This window comes from Triturus cristatus, chromosome 10 (genome assembly GCF_964204655.1).
Source record: "Triturus cristatus chromosome 10, aTriCri1.1, whole genome shotgun sequence".
NCBI classification, from domain to species: Eukaryota; Metazoa; Chordata; class Amphibia; order Caudata; family Salamandridae; genus Triturus; species Triturus cristatus.
In genome coordinates this window covers 610,202,829-610,221,850 of record NC_140593.1, presented here as the reverse complement: position 1 = coordinate 610,221,850, position 19,022 = coordinate 610,202,829, and the positions used below count along the sequence as shown (strand labels likewise).

At 41.8% G+C, this 19,022-nt stretch overlaps 1 protein-coding gene across 1 annotated transcript in view; it reads left to right on the top strand.

Moving 5' to 3' along the window:
• The window catches only part of APOLTP (apolipoprotein lipid transfer particle homolog), a 1,292,669-nt gene that overhangs the window by 663,574 nt on the left and 610,073 nt on the right, over nt 1-19,022 (top strand). The window contains exon 21 of the mRNA XM_085632129.1: nt 10,130-10,299. Coding sequence (XP_085488255.1) covers nt 10,130-10,299 — 170 coding nt within the window. The remainder of the gene's footprint in view (nt 1-10,129; nt 10,300-19,022) is intronic.

Genomic DNA, 19,022 nt, shown 5'->3' with positions numbered 1-19,022 from the left:
ACAAGCGACAACTGGATTGGCAGGGAAAATTCTGCATGCTGTCCCTGCACCAGATTTATCCTCAGCTGCATCAGGGGGACTGGCTATGCGCCATAGATCAGCAAGACGCGTACTTCCATGTACCCGTTGCAAGGAAGCATCAAAAGTTCCTGCGGTTCCTAGTTGGCACCAATCATTACCAATATACAGTGCTTCCATTCGGCCTGAAGTCTGCGCCCAGGACTGTTTCAAAAAGTGCATGGCGGTGGTTACAGCGCACCTGAGGAAGAACAAGGTGTTCGTTTATCCGTACCTGGACGACTGGCTGATCAAAGCCGCCACGTTTCAGGAAGCGCAGCTACATTTCAACAGGACGGCCGTTCTGTTGAATCGTTTGGGTCTTCACATCAATCTGTCAAAGTCTGTCCCGACTCCTGTTCAGTGTCTGCAGTACCTGGGAGCCTCCATCGATACAATCAAGGCAAGCGTGTGTCCTTCGGAGGAGCAACGCTTATCAATTCTTCGGAAGGCTCAGGCTCTCATGTCTGTTCCGTCGCTGACGGTGAGGACTGTGTCCTCTCTCCTGGGTTCCATGGTCTCTTGTATCTTTCTCACTCCACATGCACGCCTCCACATGTGGCCTCTGCAGGAATGTCTGGAGGATCATTGGGACCAGAAATGAGGGAGTTGGGAGGACAAGATCCACTTGTTGCAACACGCCGTCCAGTCCCTGAAGTGGTGGTGTTCACCTCACAATCTTCTCAGAGGGATTCCGTTCCACAAAGAGATACCGACTCAGACCATTGTGACAGATGCATCTCTCCACAGCTGGGGAGCGCATTCGGACCATCTCCAGATACAGGGCACGTGGTCCCAGACGGAGACCACGTATCACATCAACTTTCTGGAACTCCAAGCGGTTCATTTAGCGCTGAAAGCCTTCCAGCCATCCTTTCGAACCAGTTCCCTGCTTGTACAGACGGACAACACAACAACAGTGTATTACCTCAACAAGCAGGGGGGCTCAAGATCGTGCACACTGTCTCGGGAAGCGCAGATGATCTGGAACTGGCTGCTGGCCAGGGACCTGACGATAACGGTGACTCATCTGCCAGGTGTGCAGAATGCTCAGGCAGACGCGCTCAACAGACTCGTTCAAGAAAACCACGAATGGGTCTTAAACGATGAGGTGTTAAGAGAAATCTTCGCAAGATGGGGCACTCCAGAAATCGATCTGTTTGCCACCGCAGAAAACAGAAAATGCCGAGACTTCGCCTCCAGGTTTTACCAACCGGGGACGCTGGGGAATGCACTGTGGATCAACTGGTCGAACAGCTTTTTCTACGCTTTTCCACCCATTCCCCTGATCCCAACAGTGTTGATCAAGCTGTCCCAGTTCCGGGCCAAGATGATCCTCATTGCTCCGAATGGCCTCGGCAATGGTGGTTCACCGACCTCCTACACCGGTCTCTCCTGCCGCATCTTCGTCTTCCGTGTCGGCTGGACCTTCTCACGAAGTTCGGAGGGCAGATGGTGCACCCCAACCTCTCGTTGTTGAATTTGGCAGCATGGCTCCTGATCTAGTACAGTATGGACATTTAAATCTCCCTCAGAACTGCATGGAGATTGTAAGAGAAGCAAAAAGACCGTCTACAAGGACTTCCTACGCATACACTTGGAAGAGATTTTGCATTTGGTGCGCGTCTAAATATGCAGACCCTACATCCTGCAAGGAGGATGTCATTCTCCCATACTTACTACATTTGGCTCTATCTGGCCTTAATTTTCATTCCATTAAGGTTCACCTAGCAGCGTTAACTGCGTATAGGAAATGCCCTTCACAAACTTCCTTTTTCCAAATCCCAGTCATCAAAGATTTTTTGGAAGGTTTGAAGAAAATGTTTCCTCCCATTAGGCGTCCTTCGCCTCCTTGGGAGCTTAATGTGGTGCTGTTGAGACTAATAAAGGAGCCTTTTGAGCCCATTCATAAGGCTTCTCTCCAGCATCTGTCCTGGAAGGCAGCTTTCCTTATAGCTATAACATTGGCTCGCAGGGTGAGTGAGATCCAGGCTCTCTGTTGCAAAGAGCCCTATACTGTGTTTCATGCATCAAAGGTTGTCATGAGTACTCACCCAAAGTTCCTTCCTGAGGTGGTGTCAGAGTTCCATGTGAATCAGACGATTACTTTGCCCACGTTCTTTCAGCATCCTTCTTCTCTAGCGGAGAGGTCCCTTCATTCACTTGATGTGAGAAGGGTGTTGAAATTCTACTGAGATAAGACAAAGGAGATTCGTAGATCAGATCAATTATTTGTTAATTATGAATCTGTCAGGACTGGTCTTGCTACCTCCAAGCAGTCCATCTCTAGGTGGATTGTGTCTTGTATCCAACTGTGTTATCAGAAAGCTAACAAGACTCTAGTTAGTAAGCCTAAGGCTCACTCTACCTAGAGGTAAAGCTGCTACAGTGGCTTTACTCCGTAATGTCCCTACTGCAGAAATCTGTAAGGATGCCACCTGGAAGTCAGTCCATACCTTTGCTAAACACTACTGCCTGGACTCTGATGCCAGGGCAGATGCTCAGGTTGGCCAGGCTTCGCTGAGGAATCTATTTGTTCAGTAGTGGGTTTGTCTGTTTCTTCCACCGCTGGGTTTGTTTTTTTTGGGATGGGCTTGCCATTCTATTCACATGATTATGACTATACACAGAGAATCCCCTACTACAGAAGGAGTAGTTTCTGACCTGTGACTCCAGTTCTGTAGTAGGGGTATCTCTGTTATAGTCATAAGCAACCTGCCCTCCTCCCCGGTGGATGAAACGGTACTATCCTGAATGCAGCAGGCCTGGCATTAAATACCTTATAAATGAACTGAAAGTAACTGGCCTTTGGCTGTGCATCATGGGACACCGAGGGTCTCTGGAGGGTTCCTTAAAGGCATGGTATCCATTTACAGAGACATAATGGCAGCCTATGGGGCTTGTCTGTCCAACCCTTCCTCTCTATCATGAAAAAGGCATCTTTGTGAAGGGGAGTTTCTCTATGTGTGAAACTTAGCAAAATGATTAAATTTAATTGTTATCTGGCTATCTTTTTCACTTCAGGATGAAGTACTGGCCAGTGTAGCCTTGTTGGTTTCAGGCTGCATTATTTGTCTTTTATTTTCTCTTAAGTGTCTATGCAGGATTGCAGAAGAGGACAACTTAAGAGACTTTTTCTATTGAAGTACTCCGGGGTCCACGCACATGGGCGGGACTATTCACATGATTATGACTATAACAGAGACACCCCTACTACAGAACTGGAGTTACAGGTAAGAAACTACTCCTTCCTCTTAAACACGGCTAGTTCCTGGATGGTACGCAGGGCCAGAGGAAGTGCATTTCAAGCAACAGCTGCTTTCACTGCAAATGAGCTGCCCCCTATCCTCTGAATCTTGAAACTGGGAACCTGAGCATAGCATAAGGACAAAGATCACAAGGAGCGCGTGGCAACATAAAAGGAGAGACGCCTCTGCAAGTAGAGAGGACCACAACCGTGAAGAGCACGGTGGGCTAAAACTAGAAGTTTAAATTTGACTCTGTCTGCAATGGGGAGCCAGTGGAGAGAGCGCAACTGTTGGCGAACACTGCTCCTAGCCGACATGCCCAATAGGAGTCTGGCTGACGTATTTTGAACCACCACCTGTAATTTCTTCAACAGGTAGCCCGGGATCCCGGTATACAGGGCATTGACATAGTCCAGCTGTGACAAAATCAACGAACAGGTGACCGTTTACCTCGCCGTCTGAGGTAAGAGGGAGAAAAATCGTCTGAGGGTTTTAAGCAGGCCGAAACAACAGCCAGCCAGCTTTTTGATGTGTGTCGAAAAAGAGAGACCTTCCTCAAACAAAACCCCCAGATTTTTGGCCGGCTTCCCTGAAGAGGTGGAAATAGGAAATTCAGGAGGCCAGAGCTGCTCTCTGATATTAAGGGGGAATTTGCCAAATAGCAGAATCTCTGACTTTTCTTCATTGCATTTAAGCTGCGCTTCCGCCAGCCATTTAAAGATGGAAGATAAACAGTGATGAACCAAAAGTACAGAGTCCGCATCTTTGTCCCAAGTAAAAAGCAGCTAGGTGTCGTCAGCGTAGGCCATCACCTTAGACCCCAGCTCCTCCGCCAAATAAATCAGAGGAGTGACATAGATATTGAAGAGGAGGGGGCTAAGGGCGGGTCCCTGAGGGACACTTGTCATTACTGGCTGAGGAGAGGAGGAGGACGGTGGAATCCAAATCTGCTCAACCCGCCCTTCCAAGACGGACCAGAGCATGCCCCACACGGCGCCCGACAGACCAATCTTGGACAGGCGTGACAATAAAAGTGAATGCGGGACCAAGTCAAATGCCGCCGAGAGGTCAAGCAGAATTAATGCAGCTCTCCCGCCGGTGTCCAAACACTCCCGGACAGCCTCTGTCACCTCAATCATCACTGTTTCGGTGCTATGGGATGCCCGGAACCCTGATTGGGCAGGGTGCAGGAGTGCCTCTCTTTCCACAAAATCAGTGAGCTGTTTATTTACCATCTTCTCACACACCTTTGCCAGAGCAGGAAGGAGGGAGATAGGTCGATAGTTCCCTGGACAAAGAGGGTCCAGTGACGGCTTTTTTAGGAGTGGCAAGATCTTTGCCTTCTTCCAGGTCTCTGGAGAGACATGTTAATAATGGTACTCACTTCTATATTTGCGACCCCTGCAGCTGCTGCCAGTACCCTAGCAGGACATGTGGAGAAGTGTGGCTCACTGGTTAGAGTAGGCAGACCTGGAAGCAGAGGTCAGCCCGGGACCAGGGTTCAATTCCCGGCTCCGCTGGGTCTTGAGTCCATAAATTGTCCATGGACTCGATAATTCTCGCTCCAGTGCATACTCGATTCATGGGTTCACACTCTGCGACTCTGGGCAATAGCTTGCTTAATCTCCACAATGGCCCCTCGTGGCGGGATGCCTGGCTTTCACCTTGTGGATGCCCTGCTGGGATATCTCACAGGGGAATACCAGGACGGGTTCCCTAAGCAAGCGCTTAGAGACCGGTTGGTGATTTGCGCTATATAAATATCTGCACATTCACATTCACATTCACATGGGCCCAAGGGCGAACCTGACTTTAGCCCCTTAAGGATCTTAAAACAGTCCAATGGGTCAACTTGCCTAAATACCGACAAGGAATGAGTCGTGTCAACCGAATGACCTTCCATAGGTACCTCCGTTCTGATGTCGCTGGGATTAAATGCCACTTGGATAGACCGAATCTTATCCCTAAAACAGCAGGAAAGTGTGTTACACCAGGTAGGTGAAGATGGCGCCACACTGGCCTGAAGCAAAGGAGACGTGAAGCTCTGGACAATGGCAAAAAGTTCCTTAGAATTATTACTATCTAATTCGAAGCGGGTAGCGTAAAATTGCCCTTTGGCCAACGTAATGGCTGCATAGTATATTCTCTGCTTGTCTCTGAGCTTCCGCTTGTCAGCCGGGCAATACCCACTCCTCTGCCAGACCCGTTCAAGTGTCTTTCAGTCATGTTTCAAGGCTCTGAAAGTTGAATTGAACCAAGGATTGGACAGAGATTCCCTAGCCAATCTAGTGGGACATTGAGGGGCTATCAAAGCAGCTGCATTTTAGACCCAGCTAGAGAACCCCTCCAGACGTTCCTCAAGCTCCCCTACCAAGCTAGGTCTAGAAGCTTCTAGGCCGTATTAAATTCAAGTGGGCAATTTTACCAAAGGCTGATTTGTGGCATGGGTGTGCTAAAGGTTCAGTATTAGATACCTTCCATGAGAAGTGGATTATGAAATGGTCCGATCAGGAGACCGGACATGGGGCCTTTGATAAAATATGAAAGTTTGTACAAATGGGGTCAAGTATATGTCCAGCTTGATGGGTAGGAAGGCAGACATGCTGGTCAAGCTGAGCAAGATGTAAAATATTCAGCAGGTGATGCGCGTCCTTACTGTCTGTGCGATCGAGATGGATGTTAAGGTCACCCAAGACCAAATAATGGGCAAATCTAACCGCCCTGGAGATAACAGCGTCTCCCCAGACCTGGAGGAAAGGTCCAACTGGGCTGGGGGGGCCTATATAGCAAGGAGCCTCCTAGTGTGAATTGGGCTGAGGAGCGAATACTGAAGTCAAGAGCCTCGCATCCGCCCCACGAGGTTGCATCCCCCCTACGGAGATCCCACTTGTTTTTATAAATAATGGCAACACTCCCCCCTCCCCTATAAATGGGCTGATCAATTCTATGTACAACTGTGGGGGTGATCCTCCGAAGCTTGTGGGCAGACAAATTCCATCACTTCTGTTTGCAGATGATACACTATTGATTGCAAAAACACCAATGGGTATCCAAAATATACTTAACAGGTTTGCAACAGCCTGCACTGACCTTGGTCTAGAGATAAATTGCTCAAAGACCAAATTCATGGCTTTTAACCCCCATCGCGGATTTAGAGGGAAAATTAGGCTGGACTCAACCATGCTTGAACAGGTTAAGGTCTTCGACTATCTAGTTGTCAGACTGAATGGAAATCTGAGGTGGACAGACCAAATTGAAAAGAGTAGTATTACTTTACAGTATTTCAACTCAGCAGTGGTTATAACACGAAATCAATTTGTTTATCGCCCCATTTCTCCTGCCATTGAAATACACTGAGCTAGGGGTCTGGGGGCAGCACTCTATAGCGTAGAACTATGGGGTCTGGACCAGACAATGAGTTTAGAGTTGTCAGAAAACAAGTTCACTAGGTCCCTATTAAAACTGCCAAATAGCACTCCACTCCTACCGGTCCGGCTAGATTTTGGCTTAAGAAGTCCTAAACATATAGCAAAATTGAAATCTCTATTGGTTTGGGTCAGGGTATGGTCCAGTAAAAGAGGCCATAGAGGAAGTACAAAACTTAGATAGAGGAACAGGACGGGTGAAGTGGTTCAGAGGGGTGAGGAACTGGTTAATGAGACTTGGACTGAAGGCCATGTGGGAAGGCCCCAAATTCCTAACAAAAGATGCAGTACCAACTTTAAAGGCAAAGTTCTGGGCTTGTACCCAGGCCTCATGCTATGTCGCTGGAGTGCAGGGCTCCCTAACAGGAAGGTTTTTAGAGTTCAAAAGTAATTTTATGTTTGAAGCAATAATGGATGAAATTGAACCTCCACTTGCACGAACACTTTACCTACAATTTATGTATGGACCTTTACTGCTGAACAGCATTAGAAGCAGATGGACACAGGCCACTGTAACTCTGACATGCCCTGCATGTACTCTTAGCCCTGGATCATTAGATCACTATGTGTTTTTTGTCCCTACTACGTACAGATCAGGAAAAAGTGGCTCATACACATGCCGGATTTTAACGTTTAGGTGACCAGCAGATGCACTCTGAGTTTTTAGATCAGATTTAACAAAATGGCTAGTATTTGCCATATCACAGAACCTGCTTTATACCTGGTGTATTAGGTTTAAGCTACTAACTGTAAAGTCAAGTAGAGGACAAAACAGGCTAAGGTATAGCTGGGTAAAAATACATTGAATTTCTGAATAATTTTTCCCTGCTTTTTTCAATGTTAATTGATTACAAGTCTTCGTTCACTTTTTAGCATTTTAAATTTGTATAACTTTGCATGTCATGATTGTTTATATTTCTTTGTTTATTGTATTTTATAAGAAAGATTGTTGTTTATGAGCTTGTGAATGATCTATATATTTGATGGAATAACTAACTAACTAACGATTGTTCTCCATCCACCATAATGACTTTCCTACTTCTAAAAGATCTTTAGAGAACCATAGAGAACTAAGGCAGTGAGGGTTTGTGTCTTTTTCTTTTTCTTTTCGGAGGTGATTGATCGTTTAGAATTTCAGACAGACATTTACTAAATCTGATGGTAGTGACATTCTGACTACAGTATAATTGGTTAGCAATTTGTGTTTCAGAACAATCTCTCATAATCTTGTACGTAATTTTTTTTATCAAAGTAGACTTTGCATGTGTAGATAGATAGAGGAATATAAAGGAGCTACAACACACCTTGTTTAATAATTTAGAAATTGAACTAAGGTGAGAGAAAACTATGGTGAAAAATGCATGTTCAAAAGATACAGGAAAGAGAAGTAAAAGTCAAGCCAAGCAGGTTATTAAACCATAAGACATGCACCACAAATACATCTATCATAAAGAAAAGTAATAGACAGTACGCCACGTAGCTTAACTTAGATACCCAGGGAATATTAATTATTAATGAAGAACACAGGTGGTTTAGAGGTGAGAGATCCTGGGCTTTTCTTTAGGACGTAGTATTCTTAAAGGCCCTAATGAAGTCCTGAGGCAAGTACACAACACGTTGGCTGGGCCATTGGAAATGCGTATGGAATAATTTCAAGATGAATAAACGAAGAAGTTGCACATTTCTTGGGCACAAACATTTTTTCATTTAAACGGAATGACTCCTGATCATATGTGTTTGAATAACAAGTGAACTATCTTTGATTGATGGAATAATATCTGAGATATTGAGATTGCCCTCTCACGTCTTAGATTAATAAAGAACACATAAAAAATCTCAACATGATAAATTCTGATTATAAGTGTCCAAAAACGGACTCACACAGTATGCAAATCACTACTGGTCAATTAAGAGTATCAGCTTAAACAGATTAAATATGACAGCAGCATAGAATTTTATTTTGCAACGCACATGAGCCAATGAAAAAGGGCACTGTAGCAAGTCCAATAAGAATGTGTTTCTTAAATTAAGAGGTAAACTATAAAGTATATGTACTGCAAAGGACAAATGAAAACCACAGAAAGTAAATGTGAAGGCTTCCTAATACACAGGCAGCTTCTGATCATTTGATCATTAGTGATGCGCAATGTACATGGCAGTTTCCAATATGGAGTTGATTGGAAGTGGACAGAAGTCAGGATAGTCTGTACTCTCTTATCATCAAGTCATGCCTGTGCAGAGAAATTGTCGTACTTCCTTTTCCACTCGGGTAAGCAAAACAGGGAGGCTTGTTTCAAAACAGGCCAAGGGTAAACCAGGGAAAGTAGAGGGGTTAGTGGACTTCAGTATTCTTATCAATGGAAGCACACATGATCTTATGATAATGAGAAGAATAAAAAACCAGCTAAAAAAGAAATTCAATATTTAAAGGATTTGTGAAGTGCTGAAATCACTGCCGTGCAAACGATCATTGCCACATTCAAATCCCCCTTTTCACTCAGAGAACTGGATCCAGCAGGATCCAACCTTCAGCTATTTATTTCCGTCAAGAGACACACTCAGCGTACGCAAGTGCCCCAGAATGAAGCAACAACAATTGGGTGGTCTGACCCATGCCGACAAGCCCCTCTGATTCACTGGGACTCTGAAATGTACCCATTGGTCGATCAGCTGATGTGTAAGAGAGACCCTATGCTCTCAGCACTCCTCTGGCAAATCAGCTGAGCAACAGATGGGGGTGCTGCACAAATCAGAACCCACCAGTCTGCAAGAACCCACAGCTGCCAAGCACAGCATTCACTTTTCCATCACTATCTTCTGACATATCAATGATTAAGACGTGATTACTGGAAACAATAAATGAATGACAAATACACCACAGTCTGCTTAGATATTAGAGAAAACAAGTTCATCAGGGTATCTAGACTTTATTAGAATTGAAAGGCCATGCTCATGGCAGAATGTTTGTTATACTTATTTCTCTAACATAAGTAAGCTGTCAGAAACATTGATTAATTACGAATTCCCTGGAGTCATGCAATTGTTTGAAAGAATGTATTCTTCTTACACAGGCCAAAGACAAGTTGGAGTACCACAACTAGACAAATGGATCTCAAGGTTAAGGTTAAGGTTGGAGAAGGGGATTTTTAACTTGTATTGATATTTTACTCTGTCCTAGCTGGGGATACCAGAACAGCCAAGACAATTGCTCTTTCTCAATCCTTTACCCATTTAACCATATCCAGCTCTTGTATGTTTCGAGTCTTATTAATATGTCTGTACATTGTCTTGAGCTTTAGTTTGCTTTTTAGCACTCTTAAGCAGTTTGTTTTTCAAGTTTCTACCTAATTTATTCAAGATTATAATATTCAACATTTTAATACTATTTTATTTTCTTAGTGTCGAAGCTGTTCGGATGGCAACTATGTTCAGAAATGTCCTACAGTGATACAAGCAGTGACCTCCCTTTCCCTCTGTCTGGACCAGTGAAAGCAGCTATAACATTGAAGAAACAGGACAAGGGCATTCATCAATACCTGCTTGAAGCTGCATATAATTACATTTCACAGGTAGGAACATGCACGGTGTTCACAAGTCTCAGATAGTCTGACTTAATGATCTTTCTTTCAGTATTTTTGACCTCCCACTTTCAGGTACCGTGTAAGCACAAGGCATTACAAGGGAATTTGGAATGCTGGTGTGCAAAATGTGCAAAGGACTTATCTATACAAGGGCATCATGGCCTCTTCATCATTATAATGATATAATTAAAGGGCACAATGTGTCAATGATCAGAACAAATATTTATTAAATTATCTCTTGAAAATGAGTAATGGGCAGGGTTTGCAAATATTGGTGCGCTTTACAGTATGTGTAAATGTGGACAATAAGTGAGTGTTTACAAACATTTAGCTGCTTTACAAACCTAATTACCTCTAGGCATTTGCCAATAAGTAAGCTTTTCTGCCACAATGAGAAAAATTTAGGAAACAACAAAGGATTTTATTCAGAGTTTGACGGGCAGCCCACCGGTCCACCATGTCAGTAGAAGCTCCCTGGTTTAAGGCTGATTGCCAAAATTAAAGACCCCTGCCAGGCAATCTGGTCGCGCTTTATTTTCAACAGAGCCACAGTGGCAATGGCTCAGCTGAAGGCACTGCAACCTTGCTGAGAGGGTGCCATATTTAATGAGCCTGCTTGGGAGAGATTTTGTTTTTCAATAACAAACTCCCAAGCAAATTGATTCCACTTGACATACAGACATCTAATCAAGATGATGAAAGCGACACTTTAGTTGAAGATGGTAAATTCTATATAGCTAAGAAGAGGTCAGAAAACCTAGGAAGGAGATATCAAAAAGAGATGCATGCAAATTGGATGCTATAGCCCCCCTTCTGACATTAATAATAGGTTGGTCTTTAATACGGTAATGCTTCTTTGCTGAGTAGACTAGAGTACCTACAAGGGGTTTTGTGACAGCACAATAAGGAATCTATTGCTGTTATAACACCTATAGCTCTTCCTTAAAATCTCTAATAAAGTACAGATATAAATATGGAAAAGAATGCCATAGTTTACAGCAGATGTTATAATTTTATGTTTAAGAGTTATAAATAACTTCAGCGTTTAAATTATTGTCTCTGCATGATTAAAAATACTCTGAAACATATCTTTTGTCGACACTTTAGTGGGATGGAGAATTTTATCAAACTGGGTGACTTTTTCTTAACTTTTTGCAAGAGTTAGACTATATCACGAGAGCACGATTCTTTTTGTAATAAAACTGAAACAGACGAGTCTTTCCACCTGTAAGCGACATGTGATACTTCAAGATGTAGAAAGAGGAAGCAGGTGAAAAATTCCCAAGAGTGACAATGAATTTTTTTAAAAATCTGTAGCCGCTGAATTGCGGTATTTGCTGATGACTATTTTCCACTTCTCTTATACACCCCTTTTACTTCTGTTTTGATCGGCTGAGTACATATTCTTATTCTTCAGCTTTCAATAAAATTAAGCAGATTCTCAAAAAACGTAATATTGGTTACTGCTACAGTACTAGTTCAAAGGGTACACAAATGCGACTCATCTCATAGAAGTAATGACTTATCAATACCTCATGTACAGTGGAGCCTACTTTCCAAGAAACAACTCGTTGAGCAAAACTATACCAGAAATCATAAACAGATCGGAATCTGTTTTGGCCGTCTTTATGTGGATGTCTGCTTCCAGTAGCAAAAAAGTGTGAAATACTGACCCTGAAGAGAAGATGTTGCTAACATTTGCTACACACTCTCAAAGTATGGCACAAGAGAACTCAAGACATCTAGAAAATGATTTTGTATTCAAAACACATAATCATTAATACATGGATACCATTCAATTAGATATATAGATTTAGCTATATACCCATTTTCAGAAATCTCATCTGTTGAATTAAGCACATGAAGAAGCTGTCTGAAAAGAAGTGGTTGTATAATTTTCATCTTTCATAGACTTTGCAAATACTGTCACTTACTGTGCAACACCCCATATTCACTAATTGACTCTGTTACCTGTCACGGGGACTTGTGGACCTTGCGTAGTGAATTCTACAGGTTTCAGTGCATCAGTAATAAGGTTATAAGTGCTAAAATTGCAACTGTTAGACAATGTCTAGTGGGTCAGTCAAATTGGCTATGCTGTGGCACTTTGTCCCACACAACTCTGAAAGTAGATCTCAACTGGAAGAAGTATGTGTGCGTGTGTCTGTGTGAGTGTGTATGTGTCGAAGACGAACGTCAGGTCTGTATACGGTGCAATGGAGAGGGTGTCAAAGATCTTTGATGTCAATACTCAGTCCTTGTCAGTTTTCCTTCCACCTCAAGATCTTATAGTATGCATTGAGACTCGCTCCCCCTTGCTGCATAGACATCAATTAGGGGTCTCAGCTGCAACCTCTTACTTCCCCCTTGTGACCCCTGGCACTGCCTTTGTGACCCCCGCCTCAGAGTGTGCAAAATCAGTGCCGGGAATACAGTGACAGTTTGTCCTTACCGACGTTAGTTGGGGCTCCGCTCGCTTTGTTTTCAGTCATTTTTTATTACACTAATAGTGAATATTACATTAGTCACTATTAGTGTAATAAAACATGTAGTACAATTAGGTGACATGACCTCTAGGAGCTGATGCGAGTAACAAAATGCTTTTAAATGCCTAGTGCATGCGTGCTCACAGGTGAGAGTGTGTTTACATGAATGTGAGTGTGAGTGAAAGTGAAGGTCAACGGGCGTGTAATTTCACTTCTGCTACCCCTGGCATTTTGGCGAATTTGCATCCACATCCCTGGCTGTCCTGGAAACATTTGTACTGTTATATGCCTTTTTAATACCATGACATTTCAACCACACTACAACTTGCGCATGTTGGATTTGCCTAAGGCAATTTGGCACTAAACTCCACAGCAACTGACAAGCTCAGTGTACTAGTCACTTACATGAATCAGAGCTTTTCAAACTTAAAATAAATTATACAGTCTGCAGCTTCCATATCAGTCTTAAAAGTAATATCAACAATAATAAGCCATGTAGTTAGTCACAAGGATTTGGATAAAACCAACAACTATGGCACTGTGCCTTTTTTAGAGACACATACACCTGCAAAAAAATTAACATAGATTATACGGTGAGGCTTACTGTTTACTATTGACGAGTCAACTAAATAAGGATATATCACTAGATGGTGCCAGATGCTGCAGCGGCTAAGTTTTCCCTTTCCTTGGAGGAATCCTTTTTTTTAACTTAGAAGCAAATTGATTTTGGCCCTGCAAAAATCCTCTGACAGGACAGCATCTTTGTCAAATTTGCCATAGGTTTCACATGTATCAACATCTGCAAGTAGAGTGATATCCACATGATGAGCCAGACAGCCAATTAGCATTCACCAAGTAGGCAAGTCATAGAAGAAATAAGTCCAAAAATTGCAGGCAGTTTATATCAAATCGTACCAAATCCCCTGAACTGCAGAGTCAGATAAAACAGACATTTGTTTCCAGTTCATTTCTCAAACTTAGCTGCACTTCTTTGACATTTTTCAGGAAATTATTGTAAACGGATATTACTTGTGTATTCCTCTCCTCTTAGCAAAACTGCTAGCCTTGCACTGGCAATGTGGCTTACATACTCGGCCGATCAACTGGCTGGTATCTGCTCTGTTAGCAAATGTTGGCTTGAGTGCTGTGTCAAAATCTCGAGCAAACCCTCCTGTGAAATAGAACTTTTGACATAAAAACTCCATGTTTCTTTTCTACAACTAATAGACTAATTTCATATGATGCCTACTTAACCCAATCTCTTGTTCTGAAATATCCTGATCTATTGAACCCTGAACTATTGATAAATGCTAATAAATGATAATATCCTGAACTATTGATAAATGCTGTACTTAAATATTATGAAGTTATCAGTGTCTCGAATTAACAACAATGAAAACATATTCATGTGCCCTGAACAACCAGCTAGTTCCTTAAAGACATCACACAAGCAAATTGATCTTATGATGGATCAGGGAGTTTTTGGATATTAAAGAACTGTTAGCTAATTTTTGAATATCAAATTAAAAAGAATGAAATAAAAGCTACGGCTCATCAGTCAGTTTTATGTTGCAAATCTCTTCTGAGCTTCTAGCACAAGGTTCTTGAGCTTAGTCCTCCTGCACATGATTTATCTGTTTTCTCCCAATCCACATGGTTCTATCGATCACTGGTTACTGCTGATGAAAATATCTCCTCAAAAAAGTTGTCACTGCTAAGCTGTGTTTTGTACTCTTTGTGTTCTCCTGCTTTTTAGATGCCTAATCATTTCCAATGAAACAGTTTGGGGCCTAATGCCATTGTTATAAACAACTTTTAAAGAAACTCATCATTTTCATTGTACACTTTAGGAAGCCCTGAATCATCCTTGTGATCATTTTCTTTCTCCATTATTGAACACTGTTTGCATCTTTTTCCTGACACTTTATGTCCCATGGTTCTAACATCGAATGAGACCAGTCATATTAGTTCAGAAATGGTGCCTTCACTATTTGGTCTTGGACACATAACAAACATCTTAGCAATATCTCCATATTTGGCCAGGAAGTGGAATACCTTTCTCCTTTCACCTGAAGAAGATTTTTACTATTGTCTATAAAAGCGGGAGCATTTCCATATTTTCTTAAACCTGCTAAATTAGCTAATTTCTGTCCTTCAGATCTTGTTTATTTTTGATTTTGGTGACTTAACTCTACTTTATTCTGAGCTATTTTTCAATCCTCTGTAAATCAGTTAACGCTTCCCGGATGCTGACTATGCCCCTCACTCAGTTGAATTTCTAGTAATTTCTTTAAAAAGTATTTCCTATATTCTTATAGCTCGCCTTGCTATATATATATATATATATATTACCTACTGGCGGTCGCCAGTAGGTAGTTATAGTTAGGACCCCTTTTCCATAGGAAATCCGCAACATTCTATTTTGAATAACTTTGGCGCCGGTCGATGAATCCTCGCGAATTTCTCAAAATAGGTGGGGCGCTACGCTCCGCTCCTACCCTGAAAGTCTCGGGGGGATTCGTCAAGCGGGGGCTGAGATAAAAGGGGGGTCCCAAAACGCGTTTTTCCCATGCATTTTTCCATAGGACCTTTAGAACGAGCTACAGCCCGAACGGCTGAACAGAATTACTAGAAATTTGGCAGAGAGGTAGTCCCTATGTCAAGGAAGTGCCTTTTGTAGGTTTGGTGTAAATCTGTTCAGTAGATTCTGAGAAAATAGCCTTTAAATCAATATATATATCTGAGCCCGCTTACGGTTCGCTTACCGTACGCTTACCGTACGCGTACGGTGGCGTGCGCGAGCGCGATTCCGATTGGCTCTTCGATCTTAGTAAACATTCGAATCGGCTGAAACCAGGAAGCGGCGTCCGCCATTTTGTCTCTCGCACTGAGTGTTATTTATCAAACATGATGCCCAAAAACATGTTACGGGGCTGTTTTGACAACTCCCTCCACATAGTCATGTTGAGGGAGTCCCCAAACATCCCCCAAGAGCAAAAACGGTTTTATTTTTTTTTCGGCAATTTTGCCGAGTATGCTTACCGTACGCTTACCGTAAGCGTACGTTAAAAAATAGAAATAAAAAAAAACTATCCACACTTACCCCACCCCCTGTACTTTTGGTTGCCGCAGGCCACCAAATGTACAGGGCTTATTACATGTGAAAAAAAACCATATTTTGGCAACATGAAATTATAAAATAGAAATAAAAAAAACACTATCCACATTGACCCCACCCCCTGTGCTTTTGGTGGGCGAAGGCCACCAAATGTACAGGGCTTATAAAAGTTGATAAAAACCGTGCACGGAACGCACTGCGTTAAGTGGGCGCGCACGCCTCGAATGGCGTAAAGTAACTTAGCATTTAAAAAACCGTACAAATTCACTGAAAAAACCATAGGTTTCACACACGTTATAGTTAGGAATTAGCATTTAAAAAACCTTGCAAATTCACTGAAAAAACCATAGGTTTCACACATGTTATAGTTAGCGGAAATTTTACTGATAAAAAACCAATGAAATTGCCCCGTTATAGTTAGTGCTGGCAACTATAACTCACGCGACCGCAATCTTCTGCTGATGACATATGTGTCTTTATAAAAAAAAATATTTGTAATATATGTATAGCTAAAAATGTATGGAAGAAGACATGGGCAAATAAGTGTCTAAATACAGTATTAGCATCAGCAGAGGATTGCGGTCGCGTGAGTTATAGTTGCCAGCACTAACTATAACGGGGCAATTTCATTGGTTTTTTTATCAGTAAAATTTCCGCTAACTATAACATGTGTGAAACCTATGGTTTTTTCAGTGAATATATATATATATAGTTACACAAAACATACAAAAAAGAGAGGCAACAGAAATAGGCAGTCAAATGACCAAATAAATGTTCTTGAGTCTTCAAATGATATATAAAGTTCTTCTTTATAGGCTTCAACCAAGTTAACGTGCAACCAACGCGTCTCTCCCTAAATAGGGCTTCATCAGGATACTGGTAACACCACCGGACGGTTCTTGGGGTGTAAAGAGTAAATCCGGAATGGATGTCCTACTTTAGATACTGTGGTCTTTATGTCAATCAATAATGAACCTTCAATGGATCAGTTCCGGTTCAAAATGATAGCAAAAGTGACCTGTCCAAGAGCGTAATCCATTAGGACTGTCCCGAAAGATTTGTTGTAAAAATCATCAAGAACTCCCTCACGTATGGGAGAAGTGAATATTTACAGGTCTGAGCCGTGTTCAGCTCTCATGTCCTTGTACCAAAAACCGCACTGAACGGACTGAAGGGTTATCAGTCAACTATATAGTGTTCTGCAGCTTTTGTTGGTCTGGCTTCCTTTCAGGCTCTGGTCTAAAAAACTGCTATTATAACAGTGGCTGGCACATGATAACAACTGCATGCGTGCCTGGTACAGATGCTCCTTAAACCCTTGGTTGGTTTTAATACTGTCAATCATTAACTCTTCTTTAATATTTCAGCAGTGTACAGGGTGGTTTGAGGATCAGTTATTGAGTGTTTATTCATATTTTTTCCATTAATTAATTATCCACCACCTCAACGGCAGTCTTACCCATGCGTTTATATGGTGCGTTCTATGGAGCTTAGCATCCTCCTTTACCAGTAGTCATGAATCTATGCTTAAGCCTCACTAAGGGAACAAATACATGTATATATCTGTTTACTTTTACTATATTCAAATTTGTATAATCTTATAAATATTTCTATTTCATCATAACTTAGTAGCTAATTATTTCTTTATTTTCATGGTTTATAACTATTGCTCTTTTGAACACATGTATATTAAATACATTAACAAAGCAGAAATTTTGAGGAAATGTAACAATTTATAAAATGATAAATGCATTTTTATAAAACTGTGCTTAAAACAAAAATTCCAAAAATGTGCCTATGTTTTTCGGTAGTGACACTAAGCATGTTTTAGTTCTACCTGATATGGTTGCAATAAACCCATTGATTATAATGCCAAATTAAAAGAGAATATACTATTCAAAAACATAACCAAAAAGATTGACATGATTAATATTATTGTAGGAAATTTGAAAATGTACAGATTAGATGAAGTGCTGAGTCATTACATTGTCACAGTTCTTGTGGCACAATTTTAATTCTACACACCTCTAGAATGTGATTTTAAGCTTGATCCACACCAGTGAGGTACAGGGTCATATTACATGTAAATAACCTCCTTCTAAATACATTGTTACCATTTTTCTAATTGGAAGTACACCTAGGAGGAGAAAAATTACAAAAAAGAATCTACCAATGCCAGGATGGGCTTAAAAAATTGCCATTTAGCCAGCAATCCACAGCCCAGCATTGCCATTGAGTAGATAGGGGGAGTGCTGGGATAAGTCGGGCAGTGCAGTGTATCCTTTTCTCACCCCTTGTGGAAGGGACGTTTTAGGGTGTGTTCCCTATTCCTCTTCTCAGTAACTGACAAATGTAGAATAGCAAAAGTCTGGTTTAATTCCGAGCTAATCTTTCCCTATTTTCATAAGCAGTATAATAGGAAATGCATGAAAGCACCAGAGGCAGATATCAAGTTCATAAAAAGCCGCCTTGTGGGGATAAGTAAGAATATTGCTTCTCTGATGGTATTTTCCCCTCTATTCCCCGGTGAACGATGTAGTGCTTCTGGCTACTAACCCCGAATAGAGGGTGTTAGTGGTCTAGTTCCTGGTCGTACAGCCACAAGATGTGTCTTTTCATGTCCTTCTTGCTCTGTTTGTGACCCTCCACACTAAAGGTAACTTTGTTTTCCTTGACCTCAAGAGTGATCTTCCAAGCTTCATTCATAATAATTTAGGCCTAAGTTTATTTGTGCACCAGGTCTGAGTTTAGCAGGTGAGAAAAGGGAGCTTTAGTAGTGGTCCTCAGCTTGCCACAAATATCTGCAGGTCTGCAGTGTTTTCTAAAGGCCTTGTTTAGACTCACATCCCTCCCTCAAGCGTACAGACACCCATTTTGAGCAAATCATATGGTGTTTTAGTGAATACCCCTTAATTGTTGCTGCATGCCTACTGCTTCACACTCCTTGTCGTCAGGTATTTTACGAACTGTATGTTACTGTACATTGCTTAGGTACACTGATAAGCAGGGTACCACAATAACATATTTGAATTCCATTTTTAATGATTCATCCAGTAATGAACAGTTGAAACAGTAAATAATATTCTTCAATATATTTTTTTTCCTAG